This window comes from Knufia obscura, assembly GCF_036327395.1.
Source record: "Knufia obscura strain CCFEE 5817 isolate CBS 148926 chromosome Unknown scaffold_6, whole genome shotgun sequence".
Classification (NCBI taxonomy): Eukaryota; Fungi; Ascomycota; class Eurotiomycetes; order Chaetothyriales; family Trichomeriaceae; genus Knufia; species Knufia obscura.
Genome location: NW_027042692.1, coordinates 1388154 through 1409605, shown reverse-complemented (window position 1 = coordinate 1409605; position 21452 = coordinate 1388154). Strand labels below are relative to the sequence as shown.

The following is a 21452-nucleotide window of genomic DNA, read 5'->3' as shown; positions in this document are numbered from 1 at the left end:
GTAAATGCCTAGAAGCCCATCATCGCCCATACATATCTCAATGTACGCTATCATCATCATACCACTCGCGATCGAGTAGGTCCGCGCAGAACAAATATGTGACGCCATATCTGTCTTGCGCTCATATCTCAACAATCTTTTCTCCCTCATAACCTTCAGGCTGGGCAAAATAGTATCCTCTCTGATTTGCGACGAGCCTCAAACCACCAGCACCATCCTCTCGCTCAACTGCGAAATCACAGTTGAAATGTGTATGACCGAATGCCCATACCTTGACTTTGTCACTCTTGAAGCATGCTTCGTTGGACAAATCTGTTGAGAAACCGCTCTTGATGGCACTGTTAACATGCCTCGGATCAACAGCGCGGCTATCCACCGAAGGGCTCCAATGTGTGAAGATCATGATGTCGACGTCGGTATGTTCAAGGTCTGCGACCCCTGTATTGAGCCAGGCAAGATCCCGTGCATGAGCGTTGTTGTGCTTGCTGATATCCCAGTCGTCTATCTGGAAGAAGTCGTTGAGACCAAGACTGACCTCCATCTCTTTCGAGGGCTGGACGAAGGAGAATAAGCTACAGCCCAGGATGACGGTAATGGTACCAGGCAGCCGATACTCTGTGCGGTCGAGCAGTACAAACTCCCCCAGCAAGTCATTGTCGCGAACGTCCTTCTCGAAGGTGCGGAGGATATCGAGAGTGTCAGGCCAGTTTGAATGGTACGCCTCGTGGTTGCCAGGGACGAAGAGCACAGCGCGAAACTGCTTGAGTTGGACGGTCAAGAAAGCCAGAAAGTCGTCCTTGTGTATGGCAACGTTGCCTACGTCGCCGAGTAACGCCAAGTAGGGTGCCTTTGGGACAATATTGAAGATGTCGTAAGCTTTTGGCGCCTCCAGATGCAGGTCGGACATAATTTGGACCGCCATAGCTAAGATTGATGATGACTGACTCCAGTCGATTTAGTGCCAACAGTAGACCGAAAGATTGATCTCGCCGAGCACTTCGCGAGCTTGCGCAATGTTCACGTCTCGCTGAAGTGGCGATCAATAGAACCTCTCGTAATGTCGTGTTTATGGTGTAAGGTGCACAAAAAGATATCTCGGCAAGTAGCGTGCGAGTTTCGACCTGAAGAAAGGAAGGGCAAAGGGCTGTTGTCATCAGACAAAGTGCAACTTCTTGCGCAAGGCAAATGCAAACGAAGCCGCGAGTCACGCACTATGACCGATACAGCCGTTACCAACCGACGACGATCAGGCACATAGTCAAGACCAAATACCATAGACAGCAATGAAAGTCTCTAGGACAGTTCTGTATCACACATAAAGGCTTGCTATGAACTACGTTGAGCTTGATTTTCGCATCACTCCTCCAGCGGAGCATCGACATGATTATTGAGATCAGACTTCGGGTTGATGATGAAGCAGGAACCTAGAACGACCTATCAGCCATACGCATTATATTGTAGCACTTTTGTCGCTTACCGATGACTGTATCGCCAGAGAATACTGCTGCCGCTATCCAGACGCCTCTCAAGCTTACCAGGTGGGCATTTAGCAGAGCATGCACACCAGCCCCGAGGATCTCGCGTGTAACATTCGGTATTTGAGCCAACGCCGCTTGGTCCTGGCCTGCCAACGCACCGATGAAAGCGTCTAATTCGGTTGGAGGGAAGCCAAGTGGCAGGACAGCCGCGGCAATATCGTGGCCAAGGTGTTTCGAAAGGCTTGAGTTGAAGATGGCAGTGTCTGTCATCGTCAGCGGGCTAATCAGAGCATGAAGGTAGTCCGTACAGATAGCTAAAGCCACTGAACCACCGAAGGATCTGATGGCCAGCAGGATACCACTTGTGATGGCAATCAGATGTGGTGGCGCATTCAGTTGAGCAGCAGTCACCAGGTATGTCAAACTCCAGCCCAATCCGATACCTAGAAAGACAGGATAACCCCACATCGCCGTGCCGCTCGACAATTTAGAGGTAGCCATTAATGCTAGTTGCAGTCAGTCAGTGCTTCAGGTAACAGCTGAGGAGAACTTACCATAGAAAATGGTGAACATGATGAATGACGCCACGATTGGCTCCCGTATAGACTTGGTGAAGCTGGAGATCACGACGATACTCGCTGCAGCACCGATAGCAGCGAAGAACGCGATGCAGAAGCGCAGGCCGATAAGCATTGGATCTGTTTCGTAGAGGACCTGGACCTGGAAAGAGAAATAATTGTTGGCAGCCCAGAAGATCATACCATCTGCGAAGAAGCAGCCCAGTGCGACGGCAAAGTTGCGATCCTTCTTGAACAAGCCGTGATGGATTAAGCCATCCTTTTTGAGGTAAGTCTGGTGGACTATGAGGCCGACGAAGAAGCAGAATCCAACGATGAGAGGTGCAAGGACACGAGCGTTAGTCCAAGGATAAGGGTTGTTGCCGTACGACAAGCCCACTGTGAAGAGGACTAGGCATATCGCAAGCAGAACATATGCGATCCAGTCCAGTCGACCGAGCTTCTCTTTCATGGATAGTGACTTTTGCAGCGGCCGTGGCGGTGGGTTGTAAAGTACAGCCACGATGATCGCCGATGCACCAAGCAGTGCTGCGACGATGTACCAGTAGTTTCGCCAGCCATAGAGGCTGTTCGAGGTAAGTGCTGCACCCCCTAAGAGACCAGAAATCCCTCCCGCTGCACCAGCAGCGTTGAGGCCACCCTGAGCCACAGGTCTGAACTTCCTTGGCAGTATCTCGGAGCCGACGGCAATGACGATGGGTTGTCCGATGTATAGGACGCTGGAGACGACTTGCCCACCAATAGCTTGGCCTATGGAGTTCGCCCTCGACAGAATAAGGGCGCCCACGAAGCCAAACACTGCACTAATAACAATAAGCCACTTTCGTCCGAAATAGTCGGCGGCTTGAGAAGCTGGAGGTCCGAGGACGACAGTGGTTATGACAATTGCTTGTGATAGCCAGACGGTCTTGTCTGCGCCTCCAATGGCTATGGCGATGCTTCGAGAGTACTGATGGCCAACAAGTCAGGACGCTGCGTTGCTAGTGGATTGCATGAATCTACTTACTGCACCGGAGCCGACGATATTGAAGAGTTGTGCAAAGGAGACGAGGCAAAGAGCCTGCAAGCCGTCAGTGCGGACTCACCAAATGGGTCCGGATGTACGTACCATGTAGACTAGGAATGTCCTGAGGTCAATGCCATGATAATTGTCAACGTTGACAGTATCTATTCTTTCTAATTGCTGGTCGTTATGATGGTTCTTCTCTAGCGTCGAGGCCGATTTCTCTTCCGTATGCGTCGAGGCCATCTTCTCGTCGACGCTCATATTGCAGCTGACGAGACAACGAGTTGATGAGCCGCAAAGATACTAGAACACTATGTAGATCGGGCAGGCCGTGCAGGGTTAAGAGACAAGAAGCACACTCGAGGTACTAAGATCTGTCGACGTGTACTGAACATTAAGTTCGAGGCAAAGGTCTGTTCCAGCGAGCGGTGACCATCTGTGGAGGTCTTCCCCGGATCGCGTCCTAGCTTAACCGATAGCTGCACATGCCCGTCCGGGGTCGCTCCACCTGTACGGAGTAGGGTACTAGCCATGTGCCCAGATGGTCCGAGAATTGGGGACAAGCCAATATGAGCGAATGAAGACAGCCAACTATGCTAGCAGTAAGTCACAGGCCAGAAAAGGCATGGCCTTAGATACGTCTGCCGAAGACAAGGCGACGCGACCTGCGGCAGATGATCTTGGTGGGTACTGGAGCCGATGAAGTGGTCCCGATCATTCAACACCTCACGTGACAGAAACTGCTGTAACTGGATTGGCGCCGCAGTTTGAGTCAGGTCGCTTACGAGAGCCATATACGATCGCTAGAAGCAGGAATGGAAGCGCAAGCTCAGTGATTGCCAAAATGTCCTCGACTCATGGAGAGGATGATGATGCTCAATTTGGATTGACGAATATACCCTTTGGTATTGTGTCGACACAAGAAGACTCGACACCGAAAGCAGCGACCAGACTCTTCAGCCATGTTTTCAGGCTGTCAGACCTCATGTCGAAGGGGTTGATGGATTCGCTGGACGAACAGACGACTTCAGCGTTGCTCAAGGTACGTTTTGGTACCTACCATCAAGCATGTGCTGATTCATCGAGCCCACACTGAATGACTTTGCCAGTTGGGCCGTGCCAAGCATAGAGAGGTCAGAGAGTTGTTACAAACAATTCTCCGCAGGCATCAAGAAGGTGACGTTGCTGCTTGTGCCATCAGCGTCGCAGATGTGACATATCACATTCCGGTCACTGTGGGCGACTTGTCGGACTTCTCTTGCTCCAAAGACCATGTCCTCAACGCTGGCGAAGCGGTAACGGGGATCCGTCAACTTCCGCCGGGGTTCCCACATTTTCCGCTTGGCTATGGCGGACGCTGTTCGTCAATTGTGCCTCCAGGAACCTCAATCCGAAGACCGCCGGGACAATTCCGGTCGCAAGATGGGGTCGTGTTCGGCGCGTCGCGTGCGGTGGATTTCGAGCTTGAAGTAGCTTGCGTCATAGGACAGCCATCGAGTTTTGGAGAGCCTATTGATATCAAAGATGCCGACAAGCATATATTTGGATTTCTTCTGCTCAACGACTGGAGTGCGCGAGATATTCAAGGGCTTGAAATGAATCCCCTTGGACCTTTCAACGGGAAGAGCTTCGGTACTTCTCTTTCGCCATGGATCATCACACCAGAGGCGTTGGAGCCGTTTCGAGTTCAAGGTCGACAAAAGGAGGCATCACCGGCGTCTTATCTGCAGAGCAACCAGAGCGCAAACCATTATGCCATTAGTCTCAACGCGGAGATAGAAGCAGATGGTGTCAGGACAGTAGTGTGCCGGTCACGTTGTGATTGGTTATACTGGTCAGTACATGACATGATCGCACATCAAACCATCAATGGGTGCCCTCTGAATGCTGGCGACATTCTCGCAACTGGCACAGTGTCTGGAAGCGAGGTTGGAAGCCATGGATGTTTGCTAGAGATAACAAAGGGTGGAAAAGACCTGTAAGTCTGAGCAAGGGCGCTGAAAGAACATACCTGGAAGACGGAGACGCTGTCCGTCTCACAGGCTGGGCGGGTAATCCAGGAACACCTGAATGTGTGGGGTTTGGGCAGTGCTATGGTCAGCTTCGTGCACAGTCCTACGCCAATGGCATTTGAGCTCCAGCTCTGCCGCTGATGCCTGTTGTGATGGAAGGCTTACATCTGTAGATCACATTGAGACATCTTCATTGCCTTACAATTAGCAAGGAAAAGAACAGCTCCTCACCATAAGAAAGAGTTAAATGGTCACGTGCCGGAACCACATGACGTCACGCGTCACACTCGTGTGTTCTAGCCTCTGGACGGGACGCTAACAATCGAAAGAGACGACCGACCAGGTTTTGCTTACAGGTTTCTACTCCATGTCGCATAAGTGAAGACGGACCGTTTCTGCACATTGATCATCCGGTCTGGTATGCACGCCGTAAGTTCACAAACTATTGGAACAGAACGTAACATGCCGCCCCCCCAGCATATGCCCGGACAGTCACAAGCTCGCGGGATATGCAGAGAGCATTCGACTGGTAGTACGCACCTGGCTCTAGAAGCTGGTCGCCGCGAATACCAATGTGTCCGACTATATCAAATACCTCGTACGGAACGTGCTGCGTGGCCTAATGACCGCATCAGCTTATTCAGGTTTTCGACCAGTGGTGAGCATTCATCTCCTTTGGCTTCATTGTTGGCTTGTAGCAGGTCCACTATGATGTTCATAATCCGTCTCGCATCACTCAGCGGGATGCACTGGTTTTTTTGCGAGGACGTTATGTGGCTTCTGATGACAGGTAAACCACGACCAAGCATAACGAAACGCTCCAGATGAGGACTGGCTTCATCGTTCAGGACGATCTCTCGTGCCAGAGGTTGAGTATCTTTGGCAGTCTTGTCCGCATTCGTAAGGATAGCATATGCCCAGAAGACGAGTCCAGAGTGGTAGACTGCAACAGCCGCAGCCTCGCGTAAGGTTTGCGCAGGATATTCTCTTGCGGCTCGAAGGACTTGCCCGGCATGCCACACAGCTTGCCTAGAATCAGAACTACGAGCCCAGTGCTTCAAGGTTGAGAAAGTCCGTCGTGCTTCCTTCTCGCCAGCCTTTCCAGCTAGCATCTGGACGTCCTCTAGGGAGACATGTAGATTTACGAGCAGCCGCTCGCATGTGAGTATCGCTTCGGGCCGCATGTCTTGCCATTCAGAGGTCATCAGACGGAACTGCTGTAGCTTCTGCACAGCAACTTGCTTGATGGAGGTCGACAAGAGGCTACTGCTGTTCTGTATGTCTTCCCATGTCTGCCTGAGCACAGCCTCGACTTGACGATGCTGCCAGCAGAAACCTCCGAAGGCGTTTGCTACTGTCAGAATGGCAAGTTCGGTGTCTATATGTTGGCGAGACACAGAGGCCGACTTGATGTCGTGCAAACACGACCGAACCGACGGCAGTTGCTGGGAAACCCGATCATCACACGTTCGCATCCTTTCAGCCCATTCCTGTGCTGTCTTCGCCACCCAGAAAGACCTTGGGGCCGGCAGTGCGCATGTCATCTCGGCAAATGAGATCATTGGTGGTATCAGCAAAGATGCAGATGTCTGACAATCCCGTATCAATAAATGTGCCATCATACGGCGCATGGACTCTGTTTCAACCCACTCAGCCCACATATTCTCAAGGGAGGCAAGGTCGGTATTTGGTGAAGGCAAGCCGATGTTGTCTTCGACTCTGGTGAAGTAGTTTCCTCTGCGTGCCATCGTAACCAATGGTTGAGCAAAGCTCTCAGCAATCTCAACTTTGCGACGGTCACCGCTCCAAAGTCCAACGTCGAGCACCAGTACAAGCGCTTGGTAGGGTTTCAGTTTGCGAACATTCCTGTTGTCGGCCTCAAAGTTCTGGCTGTTGAGGGTTCTGGCAGCTTCCTGAAAGGCATAACCAAGTCTCCTGATTCGTGGGTTCTTCGACAATGCAGCTCCGGCAGCCGTCATACCAATGAGAATCTCGGGTGCTTCAGTATTTGGATCGAAGCGAGGGAAATGGAACCACGAGTCCACTTGAGATGTGTGATGCACAGACCATTTGTGTATTAATATGGTCAAAAGTTCCGCGGATGGAAATGAGGAGACCACCATCGATGTCATGGCGCTGTCACATGTGTCCAATACCTTTGCAAGGACCTGGTCGCGAGCAGTCTGTCCGAGCGGCGGAAAGGGTGGGTTTCCAAGGTCTGCCTTCTCCCTCGAGATGAGCTCCTCCACAGGAAGGGATAGGTTGGCACGTTCGGCTCTGCTGTTGTCCCCCTGCTGCGGAGTCCAAAGCCATTGTGATTCTTTAAAGGCTTGCGCACTCAGACTAAGCCCGTTCTTGCCCGTGGGAGTCACGTAGCCACTCCGAGCAAAGTTGGCGGCAGGCTGTTCAGGCCTCGTATTATGGTCGCCGTTACTGGGCAGTAAAGTGGTGTCGTCCTGAGTGTTGGATTGGGGTACGTCGTACCCGTCAAGATATTCGTATGACGTCGGAATGGTGAAATCGAGAAAGTCCTTTGGAGCAAAGGTAAGGTCGTGTTGTTCCACAGAAGTGCCTGCCGGGTGAAGAATGTCTCGCAGGAAGTCGGCAAGGTAGGAATCATCGAAGTCAACATTGGACGTGGTTGCTTCCACAGATGGCTGGTTGTCCGTCAGGCCTGAGAACTCGTTAGCCTATTTTTCAGTGGTACGCCCTCACATACCATTATCCACCGTTGCCTGTTGAGACATACCAGGCACGTCTTCCCACTGGGCACTCGGCTGGAATCTGGCATTGCTGTGCGGATACTGCGAATGGACCGCCTCACGCGCCGTGTCCAATTCTAGCAGGAACAGATCGTCTTCGCTGGTTGCAATCTGACTCGTCCCATTGGGCACTGTCGACGTCTTGTAGACGCATGCGATGTTCTTCTTGCTGCATCTCGAACAGATCGAGCTGCCATCACAGCGCAGCTTAGATCTTGCACAAGCTACACAGGCCTGAGCAGTTCTAGGTCTGGTTGCGTGCGCTGTCTTCTGCCGTTTGTTCGCGAGACCTTCTGGATCGTGCACCAAGCCATGCCGTTTGAGAAGATCGCTACAGTGCAGCGGTCAGCCACTTCTTCGATTCGAGCTTCGAGTTCTCAGTCTCGAGTACGCAAGAACTTGAATGACGAACAAGCACAAGCTTGCACAGTATGCTACACCCACCTCCATTCAACCTTGGAGTCGATAGCTGCCGAGAGACCGCCTGAAGAAACTCACGCTCTAGCAAATGTCTTCCCACAATCTTGGCATGGGAACGGCCTTTCCTGCGTGTCTAGGTCCCGAATGAGCTTCTTCGTCACCAACTACGCGTCAGACATCGGGATGAACTCACGTGAGCGTATATGCCTTGTCAAGTGATCGAGACGCGTATAGTTTTGGCCACAAGTCTCGCAAGTGAACGGCTCAGACTGTGGTTCCGATGTGTTCTGAAATTGCATCTTCAACTGCCTCCGAGTGTTGGTAATGGCGTCCGACCCCGTCCGGTATCACGACCTTCGGAGTGGGTGAGAACCACCACGGTCGCTTCACGAGTGAAGACGGTCGGAACATCGAGGGCAGACCATGAGCAAGCATGGGCGCACAAGCCGATAAAACGTGGAAAGAAGACGCTTACCTCGGGGTCTGATGGGATGCTTGGGAGGCGCGCCTTGAGAACGCTAAGGTCGCAACCGAGATCAACCCCGCCCGAGACCCGCTTTTTCCAGGGGTACTCCGCTTCCCCACTACGGCTTGGGAGTTGCCGCTTGAACTTCTGTTGACCCCGACCGCACCTTCCCGACCCGGTTGGTATCGACACCGACCGCGCACAGGACTACGTTGGGACTGGATCGGCCGTGAAACACATCATTCCATCAATATGAGGCTACCTGCGATCCGATGGCCCAATGCCTGGTCGATGTCCAATCTAGGCCCAGTGTGAGCTGAGATGAGCGCCAGGGTCGTTTCCCATACGTTGTAGACATAGGCGTCGCAATTCATAGGTAAAGCAAAAGCTATTGCGAGGTCGACGACGGCCAGATCTGGATTGTGAGGCTCCTTCAAAAACCCAGGCAACGGTTAGGTCATTATCCACGGTCCAAGATGGGCAAAGCATGTATGCAGAAGATCTCACCAGCAAGAAGGTATGCTGACTTTGCGGGCAGTAACACCCGTCCACTTCTTCTCACATGGCAGCACCATGATGCTGGGTGAGGAGAGTGCATCAGCCACATATTGGAAGAAGTGCGGTGATGAAGCGCTAGCACATGATATCAAAGGCGTCATAATCATGGGCGCTCATTGGGATGTTCGCGGCGACAAGGTTCAAGTGGCCACGAACGCGACGCCGAACAAGAGCCCTGTCGCTTACGTCCATCCTTCGAAGTACGCCGACTACAAGCTCAATCCAGACGTCGAGACTGCCCATCGTTGCGTTGATATGCTCCGCCAAAACGGGATTGATGCTGAGGCCAACGACAAGTTTGACTGGATCCACGACACATATTTGATCCTTATCAGAATGTTCCCCGGCGGTTGCCCGCCGACCGTCATTGTGTCGATGAACGCTAGATATGATCCGCATTTTCACGTGAAGATTGGGGCGAGTCTACGGCCATTCCGCGAGGAGAACTACCTGATGATCGGATCTGGAGGAGCTGTGCACAACCTGTACAGAAATAAATGGGCACCGATGCTGAGATACCGCGATAACTTCGCGATGGAAGCGCCGCCTGAGGCGTGGGCTCTCGAGTAGGTCTTGCCCTCGATCTGTTTGATGGTTGCTGACATTACTACAGGTTCAGGCAGGCGTTCGAGGATGTGGTCACAAAGAACTCTGGACCAGCGCTGCGGCGAGGTGTCACCCGGCTCATGAAACATCCACAGTTTCGCGACGCGCATGGAACGGATGATCATTTCATGTCTGCACTTTTTGTGGCGGGGGCCGTTGGGGCACAAGACGATCGGGGCACGTTTGGCAGGTTGCATGCTGAGGATTGGGAGTTGACAAATATGTGCAATTCGCAGTTCACGTTTGGAGAATACGCGGCTGCTGCTACTTGATCGCTATACTTCTTTCGTGTACTTTATGCGTTCGTGCCAATTCTTCAGCTTCGGGTCATATCTTCAGAACGCATCTACACTGTATTGGAGACTTTTGAATGCGTGACTACAAACGCTTTTTACAGGTATAGCATAAAACCAGACTACCAACAGATACTGGCACAGCCTACTGAGATATGCTCGAATAAAACATATGGTTTGGCGTTTTATATACAAACATTTGAACGCTCCTCGCGAACAATATACCATGTTGCACAACTCGAAATCTCATTTACCTCACGAGGCTTATGACCTTCGGAGCATACGCACCAGGTACGGATACCCGTACCGCACCGCTATGGCCGTCCCACCTACTATGGTGCTCAACAACAAGGTCCCACCGGTAATGATACCTTGCTCAAAAAATCCTATCCCTCCACCTTGCGGCTCATTCAGGGGCTTCAGCTGCGTTGCTTGGGATAGCTTAGACACGATGGAGGCGCTTTGCTGTTTTCCATCTTGCAAAAGTGCTGTCAAGTGCTCCGAAATAGGTGAACGAGCATGATTGGCATACTCCGGACGTGGTATCGAGAACATCTCGGGTGTGAATCGAGGATGCACCTCAGCCTTCAGGCTGTTGATTGATTCGGTGCCCAGAGATGCTGTCCTTGGGGGCACTGAACCTAGTAGCAGCTCGATTGGTATGTGATTGGTGAAGCTGATATCTGCTTTCACGAATTGAGAAAGGTATTTGGCTGCGGGTGGAGCGCTGAAGAGGTAGAGTGCTTGCAAGGGCTCCTTTGAGGACGTATTGACGAAGTCGATTGCGTCGTCCAGAGAGCTAATAGGGTGAATTAGAAGCAGTGGTTCGCCAATCTTCGTAGAAAGGAGCTTGTCCGTCCGGTCTCGAGCGAGCGCAATAAAACCACCATCGCCAGAGGACAGTGTCACTGCATTCACCTCTTTCACAACAGAATTCTTATCGTTGGTATTGAGTTTCCTTGTGGCAGTCACATGGCCATTGACCGGACGGCCACTTGCGGCACTGCTTGCAAGATATGGGAGAGCGGCCTGCATGGCAGCCTTGCAGAACTGTTCCATGCAGTATTCGTTGACTAAGACCAGATCCGGCGCGTACCTCGACTTCCCCGCAAAGCTCATCCGAGCGTCGACCAACTCCTTCGCAGCCTTCGCATGATCGCCACTGCGGTCAACGATGGCCGCCACACTTCGGGTACTGCCCTTAGAGCAATCAAGAACGCAACAATGCTTTGCCTTGAAGTCTTGCGCCAAGGTGTTCGTTTCCACAATGCCGAAAGTGTCATTGTCAAGTGCGGAGGACAGCACTTTCCTGAGAAGCGAACTGAGTTCTGATAGTGTCTGCTTGATCTCCAGCATTACACAGTTACCGGCTGCAATGGCGGCTGCAGAGGCCACGACGGCCGAGTACAGCAGACTGCTGGCATCAGGTATGACGTTGACACACCCGATCGCGCTTCTTCGATTAGGGTTGTCCTTCTGGTGTGCAACTTTGTATTCGTCTTCAAGGAGTTTCTCGAAGTCGGGGTTGTCATAGAAGTTCTTCACGGCGTCAAGCGTCAGATAGTATTGAGCATTTGCTTCTGGCGCTGAGCATTTGGAGTCCTTCTCCACAGCTGTAGTGATCGCGGTTTGATTTTGCTTGAGTGCTTCGTGAAGAGCAGCAAGTTGTCGCTGCTTGAATCTTGGCGATTGTGCCCGGCCATCTTCGACTGCTGCCTCAATGCGCTCTGTGGTGCTAGACATGTTGGTGCGGTTGTCGCGAACGCTGAGTGCTGTGATTGAGTATCAGGCTATGGGAAATTCGAGATCTGGCAGACAAGGCGTCTTGACCGAGTGCTTCTGGCGCGTCTCCATCCATGCTTTGAACAGGCGCTAGAAACAGTAGTAGGTTGCCGCTACTAGCACCATCGGTCTGGCCAGACGCGCCGCCGAGATCAGCCGTGCCCATCGAATGGGGTAGTAGGAGGTGATGTCGGCGTTCGGAACCTGTGGTGGGTGGGAAACTGGTTAGCGTGTGTGGGGTAAGTTATCCATCGGCCTGCACCTCGTTAACTGGCTGTACACGTGAACACATTTGGACAGATGTGTGCACAATTGCTTAGCACCATCATCACATTGCCATCGTGCTTGGACGTAGGAGCCTGTCAACAACACCAACGATGTCAGTCACTACTACACAAAATCCTGTCACCGGCTCAGTCCTGCAAGTCCTTGCGGACTACGACCTTCACCACTCGGGTGACCCAGCACAACCTCAAGCAGCCGGTCGCCCGAACGAACGACCAGCACCGGCCATAAGTAACCCGGACTGGTGGCCGTCAGACCACAATCGTATGCCGGCGCATAGACCGATCAACAGAAACTTGGTCCTGGAGCAGAGGCCTGATGGAGTGAATGCCATTGAGAGGCTGTTCATTTTCACCATGTTGAATGGCTGTGGTACCAACGCGGTATGACTGCAGTACTCCAAACCTCGTAACGTCCTCTGACTGACGCGGGACAGCGGGCTGCTCAGCTGTGGAGGAGTACCGGAGGGCGTTTGAATGACAGATTGTTCTACTACAAGATAGGTGGCGAGAAGTGATTGTGTTGAACGACTTGTATTCGACCTTCTGTGAAGGGTTGACTTCTCTGCGCACAGGGCTGGGCATCGTATGGAATGGATTGCAAGACCCGTACACTGCTTAGAGCAATTCGTGTCATTTCTCCCTTGAATCTGGTCGATCGATTTCAATGCGTTCCATTCTAGCTAGCTGCCTTCGGACCGCTTGCTCTAACATCACCCATGCCCTCGCCGTAATCCTCGCCTAACGTCTTGCCAGCAACCTTGAAAGGTTTTGACTCTTGTAGCACATACATCATTCGACACCAGCCGGCGCCTGCATTCTTCCATGCATGCTTAGTCCCTCTCTGAATGGCCACATCGCCCCTCCTCAGTGTTCGCGTCTCTCCCGAATCGAGGACGAGTTCGACTTCACCCTCAAGAACAACGCCATAGTCCAAGCTGACTGTTCGGTGCATTGGAGATGTTTCGCCCGGAGCCATGTCGACGAACCTAAGCACAGTACCGCCAGGTATCGTGATTCCTGGTCTGTCCTTGAGGTATGCCTCATATTCCGTGATGTCTTCTTCGTCTGCAAATTTGACGGGAAATCTGCTGGTCGTGTACCCAAGCGCGAAGTTGGCAACAGGATTAATAGCTACCCAACTCATTATTTCTGCATTGCGGTTGGAGAAACATGCTTGACCTTCGGCGTTGTGGTCTGTGATAAAGCGACTGATGACAGGAAGGCCGTTTGGTAGTAGTTGTTTTAGCATGGCTGCCGTATGATAAGGGATGCCACACAGTTCAATGTGAAGGTAGTGACACGATGAGTCGCTTCAAACGCTGACCAGTACAAGTCTTGCCATCGTCCTTTGATCAAGCACATGGTACGTTTCATGCACCATGCTGCTCGAGGAGTGCATCGGATGCCTGGTGGAGCCTTCGGCCCCGCTGAAGATCCTCGAAGAGGAAGGCTCGGCTGCCTCGAATCGTGTTTCAACGAGCTTTCATGGCATCCATGAACGGCTATTCTTCGGACGCCCCCATCACTTGGTATCAATATTACCTTTGGCGTTCTGTCCAGGAAGGTAGTGGCAAGACCATACGAAATTTGCTTGGCAATACAGCAGATCTGAGACATTGACAGGAAGCATTTTCTGGCACCGACTTCAACCTTGACCTGAAACCCAATGCAAATATTCTGATGCCCTGATAGCTCAAGATGCCGAACGAAATTCAAAACATCGAGTCGACGGACGAGCAATCGTTCCCGTACCTCTTCGTTCAGAATGCCACAATACCTCTGAAATCCAGTCATGGTGTGGTGCGCTGCAATGTGTACCGACCGAAATCATCTAGTGGCGAATCGGTCCCAGTATTGATCACATACGGTCCATATGGCAAGGACATATCATATCAGGAGTAAGAAGCCCGAACAAAGTTTCCGAACAACAAGGCTGACCTTATAGCTTTCACCCTAAATCATATTCCGAGGTCAATCCAGAGCACAAGTCAGAACACTCTGCTTGGGAGACACCAGATCCGAAGTATTGGACTGAACATGGATACGCGGTGGTTCGAGTTGACGAACGTGGCCTAGGCCAGTCCCCTGGAATGCTTGACACAATGTCGAAAGGCACTTCTGAAGCCTTCTTCGACGCTGTTGAATGGGCCGCAGAGCAGTCTTGGTCTAATGGTAAGGTTGGTCTGCTCGGCATAAGCTATTATGCCGGCAGCCAATGGAGAGTGGCGGCTCTGCAACCGAAAGGCTTGGCTGCCATGATTCCGTGGGAAGGGATGAGTGACTATTATCGCGACCGATGCCGTCATGGAGGAATTTTGTCTGATGGCTTCATCAAATTCTGGTGGAATCGGCAAGTCATCACCAACCAATATGGGAAACCTGGGAGGAAGGCGTCCAACTGGGGTCCGGATACAATCGAGGGAAACCTTCCGGACGATGAGCTTGCCCAGAATCGGCAAGACCAAAACGTTGACAACGCGGCAAACTCTTTTCGAGATCAACTGTATTATGCTTCGAAGGAGTATGACTTGGGCAACATTCAGGTACCGCTTCTTAGCGTTTCCAATTGGGGTGGCATATTGCTGCACTTGAGGGGCAACGTGGAAGGATGGACCCATGCTGGTTCGAAGCTAAAGTATCTTCGTTTCATCACAGGGAGACATGACCTGCCATTCTACTACCACGAGGAGGTAGAGATCCAGCGAAGCTTCATGGACGCATTCCTGAAAGGTGAAGACCGAGCCGGTTGGTCCGTGCCAGGAAAGCTTCCAGCCGTAGATATGGTCGTTCGAAAGGGTGACCTTGGATTCAACGATGCGGAAAAGGAAAAAGCCTTCCCTCGAAGGGAAGAGCTGGAGTGGCCAATTGCTCGCACGCAATATACTCGGTGGTACTTGACTCCAGACAAAGAGTTATCGACTTCAGAACCGGCCATTGAACACCCCTCAAAAATGTCATATGAAGCGCTCGGGAGCATGGGGGATCAAAAGCTTGTACAGTTCACTTCCCCTCCCATGACTGAGGAAACTGAGATTACAGGCCATCTTGTCGCGCATCTCAATGTTTCAGCGTCCCCATATATTGGCGGCCCAGTCCCCAGGGACGTTGACGTCTTCCTGACAATGCGACACATTTCTGCGCAAGGCAAGGAAGTGTTTTACACAGGCACTGCTGGCGACCCGGTACCTCTCTGTAAAGGTTGGTTGAGAGTGTCGATGAGACGGGTCAACAAGGAGCACCGCAAGCATCGAGAATGGTTGCCATATCGCGATTACTTCTCGACCGATGTTCTTCCAGTAATGCCTGGTGAGGTGTACCCAGTCGATGTTGAGATATGGCCGACCAATGTGGTTCTCGAACCTGGTGCTCGCCTCGTCTTTGAAGTGTCTTCTGGCGATACTCAAGGCTCAGGGATCTTCACGCATATGGAGGCCAACGACAGAAGTGCTGACAAGCTCAAAGGAAGGAATCATATCCACTTCGGCCCGTCTTTCGTCAATTATGTGACGTTACCCATAGTTCCTGCGAAATAGCTAGAAGAACCACTGTCGTCGTTCTGACTGAGGAATGCCTTCGCACCTACACCTGGGGTCTCTGAGGTAGCGATGGAGTTTAAAACAGCTGGAAGCCTTAGCTACTCGATAACTCGGAAGTGAAAGAGAGTGGAAATCCATGATGCGACAGGCTGTGGACGCGCGTGTCGCTAGTGTGTTAGTCACGTGAGGCGTTGGTCTAACGCGTTTTCGTGTTCCTCCTTTCAGACTTCAAACCCTGCGCTGTATGGTTTACACAACATTCAAATCCGTTGCCATTGTTTACGCGCTCGTCAGACTGCGGCGCCGTAAAGCCCCAACATATCCGGACGCAACTAGATACCGAGTCCGTGAACTTTTCAGCACTGCTCGGAGCTCCCCCACCTCGGCTGCAAGATATTGTAGCTCGCTTCAATATTCCAGACTTGCAACCGAGCCGCTCGGCATTTACTGTGAGGTGCACTTGCCAGGGGAGCGCATGTTGCTCCTTCACAAGGACCTTTCAAGTCAGGCCCGGGGCCTAGTGTCGCTTCCTCCGATGTTTTCGAGGCCGAAACGATGCGATTCGTCGGTCAAACACGAAATCGAGGCAAAGTCAAGCTGTCATATCGCAATACGACAAGCCCTGTGCGGACCACTGAAATGCTTCCCGATGGTGAACATGGAGGCTTGAAGCAACCATTCCTGCCAATGCTATACCAGCTACCCGGCTCAACTCTCCTGAGGTCATTTCACCAACCATCGTAGCTCTTGCCTATCCTTGCGGCGCTCGACTCATGGCTGTCATATCGAACGGACATAACGGTGATGAGGCTGCCACTCATACTGGCCTCAAGATACTCGTTGTAGGAGCTGGCATTGGCGGGCTATCTGCTGCGATAGTGCTACGACAACAGGGCCATCATGTCGAAGTGCGCTTCCCATTCGTTCGTAGGCAGGTTCGTGCTGACAGCATAGATCTATGAATCTAGCCGGTTCGCCACGGAGACTGGAGCCGCCATACACATGCCACCTAACTCGAATGGACTGCTGAAACGTATGGGTATCTCAGCAGAAGCAACAGGTGCAAATGAATGTGTGGGCGTATGTTGGCCATGTGAACGTTATGGTCAGATCTGACACACGGCTAGATGACTTCATGGGCTGCACATGGCATTCAGCTTTCGCATAGAAATTTCCCCAGAGCTGGCGAAGTTTGGCAACATGTGAGTTTGAGGCTGTAATTGTTGCTGGCGACGCTAACAGTGACAGTCGTGGGTGCTTGCGCATCGGGTACGACTTCACGATGCATTGAAGCAGGCTGCTACCTCGACTTCAGGCAAAGGCAAGCCAGTTCGACTGCATCTTACCTCACCCATAGTAGACGTTGACCCTGCATCCGCTACCATCCATTTCAAAGACGGATCTAGTGCTCAGGGCGATCTTGTCATCGGCGCAGACGGAGTGCACAGCGTTACGCGGACTAAGCTCCCAGGTGTCTCCGGTAGCAGGAAAGCTTTTAGCTCTGGGAAGAGCGCCTTCAGGTTTTTTATCCATCGGCAAATTTTACTAGATGACCCAGTGACCCAGAAGTACGTCGAGTCAGAAGGGGTCATGCATATCTGCTATGGAAGGGATCGGCGGATAGTCATGTATCCTACCAGCAACAACACCTTGATAAACTTTGTCGCTATCCACCCAGAAACAGAAACAGACCAGACTGCGACTGGAGACTGGAACAACGCAGCACCAAAAGGACTCTTGCTCGAGGTCTTCAAGAGCTTTTCTGGGGACTGGACCAAGATCTTATCTTACGCAGACAACGATTCGCTCAAAGTTTGGAAGCTGCTCGATATGGAAGTGCTCGATACATGGACGGATTATCGCTTGGCACTGCTGGGTGATGCTGCACATCCATTTCTACCACATCAAGGACAAGGAGGAGGACAAGCCATTGAGGATGCCGTAGCGCTCGGTGTAGTGCTCGAAGAAGGTATCACAGCTGTAGAGGTACCCGATCGGCTCAAGCTCTATCAGGACATCCGCAAAGAACGAGCAGAGAAAATCCAGCTTTATTCACGCATTGTCGGCCAGGACAATATCAGCCCCAAGGAAGCTGCAACCATCATGCTCGAGTTCACGAACTACAATTATGGTCACGACGAGTTTGACAATGCGGCACAACGGCTTCGGGAATGGAAGTGGGCGCAGCGGCCAAGCACATACTGGCGTATGCCTAGAGCATTCGGACCAATGCCGGGACCACGACAAGCGCATGACAGCCAGCCAAGAGACGGAAGGGAGTCGACTTTTGTCACAGCATCCATCAAAATCAAGACCTCAAGGACAATTTTGCAGAATCTCTTTCCCCCAGGTTCCGCTTCATGGCGTTTCAAATCACCCGGCACAGTCGCTTACTGCTCATTCTCACAGACCACATTGAACAAGATGCAATGGCTCAGCGGATCAGGCTACAACCATCTTGGCCTTTACATACACGGTGTTGAATATGTCAAGCAGGACGGTGAGGTCGTCAGTGGAACATACATGCCTATTCTGTTCGAGAACCTCACAGATCCTATCATTTCAGGTCGAGAAGAGCTCGGAATGCCCAAAATCTACTCTGCTATCGACATTGAACGAGACTCTAAGTCATATCATATCCGCACAACTTGGAACGGCATGACGTGGGGCAGATTTGAATTGAATGATCTCGAGGAGGTCAACGAGATGAATGGCACAACAGGCAAGATATCAGGTGACACCGCAGATGAAGGTATCCTCGTGGACCGGTATCTGCCGGCCGTAGGACGAGAGAACAAGGGCAAGGCAGATGCTCAATATGCCGTGTTCGATCGGTTCAGTAATGCCGAGCCGAAACCTCAACCCCAGCGCATCCTCAAATCCGGTAATGCAAGCGTTGTGCTTAATGCTCGAGACTGGTCGGCGTTACCGACGCTTCATCACATTATTGGGCGCTTGGCGGAGATACCAGTTTATGACGTTGTTTCTGCTCAGGTCGTTGAGGGTGTTGGCGTGCCTGACGTGTCTGGTGCTTGTGGGATAGAGTAATGAATTTCATGTATTCTGAATATGCCGCATGGTGTTGACTTGGCCGTGCCATATTGCCTGCCGCGTGGCTAAGACGCTATCATAGACGTCTCAAGCTAGTGGAAGAATGCTTGATATTTTGTATGACCAAGTTTGCCATTCGCAATCGTGTTGAGAAGCAGTAGGACTTCTACCCTGATAAGCAGCAGTGCAACAAGAAGTGGTGTACAGGTTTATATGGATTATATGACGAAAAAGTATTTCATGCGGCGGCCACGGCGACTGTACCAAAAAGCTTTTCTCGTTTCATCAGTAAAGCTGCGAACAGCATGATGCCACCAGCCACAGGTATCAGAATGAATACTTTTTGCATGGCTTGTATGATAGCCTCGATAGCCTTCTCGCGGAGTGAGGGCTGGAGGCTGGCTAGCAGAGTACTCTGCGCGCCAGAGATTGCGGCCTTGATGTCCTCATCCGAGTAGTGCTGGCTGGATAAGACTCTTCGCAGATTTTCCACAGCACATGACTGGAAGATCTGGCCGGCAATGGCAAGGGCAATAACCTGCCCCCCAAGTTGCGATACATTCTGCAGACTCAGTGCTGCTGCCGCGTGCTCTGGCTTTGTTGTCAGTGAAGCGATGGTGTACCCCGTTAGCATAGCCAAACCGCTTCCGATGCCAGTGACAACGGATAATCCATAGATGGTACTGGTCGACGTTTGTGGACGCAGATAGTTCGTTAAAAGTGCCCCGCCGATCGTCAAAAAGACGCCAGCGATCACGTAGATCATCATGTACACTTTGATGGCACTCAAAAAGTAACCCGACGCGAGATTCACCGACACAGCGACAATGACGTACGGGAGTAGGCGCACTGCGGCTTTGAGGGGGTCGTCGCCGTCCACAAACTGGAAGTAGACTGGGATGAAGTAGATCGCAACGTAGAGTGTTGTAATGCCTGCCGCTGTCTCAACGTAGAGGAGGACTTGTGTGCGTTCGCGTAGAAGATGGAGGGGGAATGCGCGGTAGGTTTCACTCGTGAAAACGGCAAAGTACTGTTGCAGGCTATATGCAATCAGTACAAGTCCCAGCACCGCCCAAGTCGCGATAGTGCGCCCGTCATCCCATGGCCACTGAGCTCCAGCCATGGTCAGAACAAGGAGAAATGCAACCCACACACCAGCCCCGAGTATAAACCCAACGAAGTCAAGCCGGGCTAGCCGAGCTCTGATGCTGATGCCTTGTGATGGTCGGATGGAAGGTAGGCAGAAGAGATATGCAGGTGCCGCTATTGCAAAGATAACAAGGTTGATGTAAAATGCCCAGCGCCAGGTTGCTGAGGACACTGCAAATGCTCCACCAATGACGGGACCGAGAACAGCACCGATGCCCCAGCAGAACCCGATAAGAGCCATGTAAAATCCTCGTTCGGCTGCCGTTGTCATATGTAAGAAATAGTTCAGCGAGCCGAGATAAATACCAGTGCCCCCAGCTCCAGCAAGGACGCGACCAATGATCAAGGTATTCATAGTTGGGGCTGCTCCACAGATTGCGGAGCCCACTTCAAAGAGGAGGGTGGTGATGAAGAATGTCCATTTGATGTTGAAGTTGTTGTAAATGTTCCCTAGTGGGAGGATGACTGATACGGACCCTAGAGGGAAGCCGGCTCCAATCCATGCGAGCTTTTCGATCTGGCCAAATCGCTCGATAATCACACCTTGGACGTCGGCAGCGATAGTAGTATCGAGGCCGTAGAGAAAACAACTGATATATAGCGCAACACAGATCATCAACCAACGAAGACCACGAATGTCTCTGCGTTCGACGTTCGCGTTTGTCCCGTTACGATGCTCGTCTGAGTCGCTGGCTTCTTTGTTGTCGGTCATCTCATGATTCGGTTCATGCAAAGGATCCGGATGAGTGACCAAATCACTTGTTTCCATTGTTGACGCAGTCGTTTGAAGTGTGATGTCGAAAACGTTGCCAAAGATGATAGCGACGCAACTGTAGTATGAGATAGTATCCTTCGAGATCAGATAATGACTGTCCTCTTCACAGGCACCAGACGTTCTGATAATATATCATATGTTTTGCTCCGAGACTCTCGAATACAGGCTTTCGCAGAATCGTCCACTACCCTGCGTATGGCCTCCGCTTCCGATATAGTGGAGCCCTAGGGCCACTACAACGGAAGCGGAGCAGAACGCGGAATGCAAGCCACCGGTAAGAGAAGGATTGATCGAAGGTGATATAGAGGGTGTGTTCGAAGTCAGCGCTGAATTATTACAAATTATCTCGACTAATGAGGACCCATGGATACGATGCCGGCTGGGCTCCGGCGGAGTGGAGCTCGGAGTTTGTCAGCTGCTCGCCAAGGCGCTCTTCCGCGGAACCCCTATAGTAGGGACCAAGCTCCGAATTTCCGGGTGATGGCTTCGAGATGATCACCTGAATAGTTTGTTCTATACAAGCCGAAGAGCCTACTTGTATCGAGTCTATGCTGACTGCTTGATCGTTTCGATGCAGGTTCAAAAGCCCTGTAGGAAGGTATCTGCATTACCTCTCGCCCACATGCTGGCGTTCTATTGGGTCATTGGCTAACTGGAGTTTTATGCTAACAGTCTTGTGACTTCTGCTACCGA

The 21452-nt window shown here is 51.7% G+C and overlaps 11 protein-coding genes across 11 annotated transcripts; 5 read left to right on the top strand and 6 right to left on the bottom strand.

The window, feature by feature from the left end:
• Positions 1-121: 121 nt before the first annotated feature.
• PMZ80_006017 (uncharacterized protein) lies at positions 122-907 on the bottom strand (the record flags this gene model as incomplete). The annotated part of the gene is made up of 1 exon (XM_064874432.1): positions 122-907. The coding sequence occupies one exon, from the start codon at positions 905-907 to the stop codon at positions 122-124; it is 786 nt and encodes a 261-aa protein (XP_064730154.1).
• Positions 908-1356: 449 nt separating this feature from the next.
• On the bottom strand, positions 1357-3323 carry PMZ80_006016 (uncharacterized protein; the record flags this gene model as incomplete). Its single annotated transcript, XM_064874431.1, has 5 exons — positions 1357-1424; positions 1478-1984; positions 2033-3005; positions 3063-3116; positions 3165-3323. 5 exons carry the CDS (start codon positions 3321-3323, stop codon positions 1357-1359), a joined length of 1761 nt encoding a protein of 586 aa, XP_064730153.1.
• A 583-nt stretch (positions 3324-3906) lies between these two features.
• On the top strand, positions 3907-4277 carry PMZ80_006015 (uncharacterized protein; the record flags this gene model as incomplete). The annotated part of the gene is made up of 3 exons (XM_064874430.1): positions 3907-4104; positions 4172-4178; positions 4228-4277. 3 exons carry the CDS (start codon positions 3907-3909, stop codon positions 4275-4277), a joined length of 255 nt encoding a protein of 84 aa, XP_064730152.1.
• Positions 4278-5661: 1384 nt separating this feature from the next.
• On the bottom strand, positions 5662-7865 carry PMZ80_006014 (uncharacterized protein; the record flags this gene model as incomplete). Its single annotated transcript, XM_064874429.1, has 2 exons — positions 5662-7764; positions 7824-7865. The coding sequence occupies 2 exons, from the start codon at positions 7863-7865 to the stop codon at positions 5662-5664; spliced, it is 2145 nt and encodes a 714-aa protein (XP_064730151.1).
• A 1333-nt stretch (positions 7866-9198) lies between these two features.
• On the top strand, positions 9199-10158 carry PMZ80_006013 (uncharacterized protein; the record flags this gene model as incomplete). Its single annotated transcript, XM_064874428.1, has 3 exons — positions 9199-9211; positions 9261-9846; positions 9894-10158. The coding sequence occupies 3 exons, from the start codon at positions 9199-9201 to the stop codon at positions 10156-10158; spliced, it is 864 nt and encodes a 287-aa protein (XP_064730150.1).
• A 285-nt stretch (positions 10159-10443) lies between these two features.
• On the bottom strand, positions 10444-11922 carry PMZ80_006012 (uncharacterized protein; the record flags this gene model as incomplete). Its single annotated transcript, XM_064874427.1, has 1 exon — positions 10444-11922. The coding sequence occupies one exon, from the start codon at positions 11920-11922 to the stop codon at positions 10444-10446; it is 1479 nt and encodes a 492-aa protein (XP_064730149.1).
• A 416-nt stretch (positions 11923-12338) lies between these two features.
• PMZ80_006011 (uncharacterized protein) lies at positions 12339-12763 on the top strand (the record flags this gene model as incomplete). The annotated part of the gene is made up of 2 exons (XM_064874426.1): positions 12339-12629; positions 12683-12763. The coding sequence occupies 2 exons, from the start codon at positions 12339-12341 to the stop codon at positions 12761-12763; spliced, it is 372 nt and encodes a 123-aa protein (XP_064730148.1).
• A 161-nt stretch (positions 12764-12924) lies between these two features.
• PMZ80_006010 (uncharacterized protein) lies at positions 12925-13497 on the bottom strand (the record flags this gene model as incomplete). Its single annotated transcript, XM_064874425.1, has 1 exon — positions 12925-13497. The coding sequence occupies one exon, from the start codon at positions 13495-13497 to the stop codon at positions 12925-12927; it is 573 nt and encodes a 190-aa protein (XP_064730147.1).
• A 449-nt stretch (positions 13498-13946) lies between these two features.
• Positions 13947-15781, top strand: PMZ80_006009 (uncharacterized protein; the record flags this gene model as incomplete). The annotated part of the gene is made up of 2 exons (XM_064874424.1): positions 13947-14146; positions 14194-15781. The coding sequence occupies 2 exons, from the start codon at positions 13947-13949 to the stop codon at positions 15779-15781; spliced, it is 1788 nt and encodes a 595-aa protein (XP_064730146.1).
• Positions 15782-16557: 776 nt separating this feature from the next.
• On the top strand, positions 16558-18832 carry PMZ80_006008 (uncharacterized protein; the record flags this gene model as incomplete). The annotated part of the gene is made up of 4 exons (XM_064874423.1): positions 16558-16692; positions 16739-16864; positions 16912-16986; positions 17033-18832. The coding sequence occupies 4 exons, from the start codon at positions 16558-16560 to the stop codon at positions 18830-18832; spliced, it is 2136 nt and encodes a 711-aa protein (XP_064730145.1).
• Positions 18833-19073: 241 nt separating this feature from the next.
• Positions 19074-20753, bottom strand: PMZ80_006007 (uncharacterized protein; the record flags this gene model as incomplete). The annotated part of the gene is made up of 1 exon (XM_064874422.1): positions 19074-20753. One exon carries the CDS (start codon positions 20751-20753, stop codon positions 19074-19076), a length of 1680 nt encoding a protein of 559 aa, XP_064730144.1.
• Positions 20754-21452: the final 699 nt, after the last annotated feature.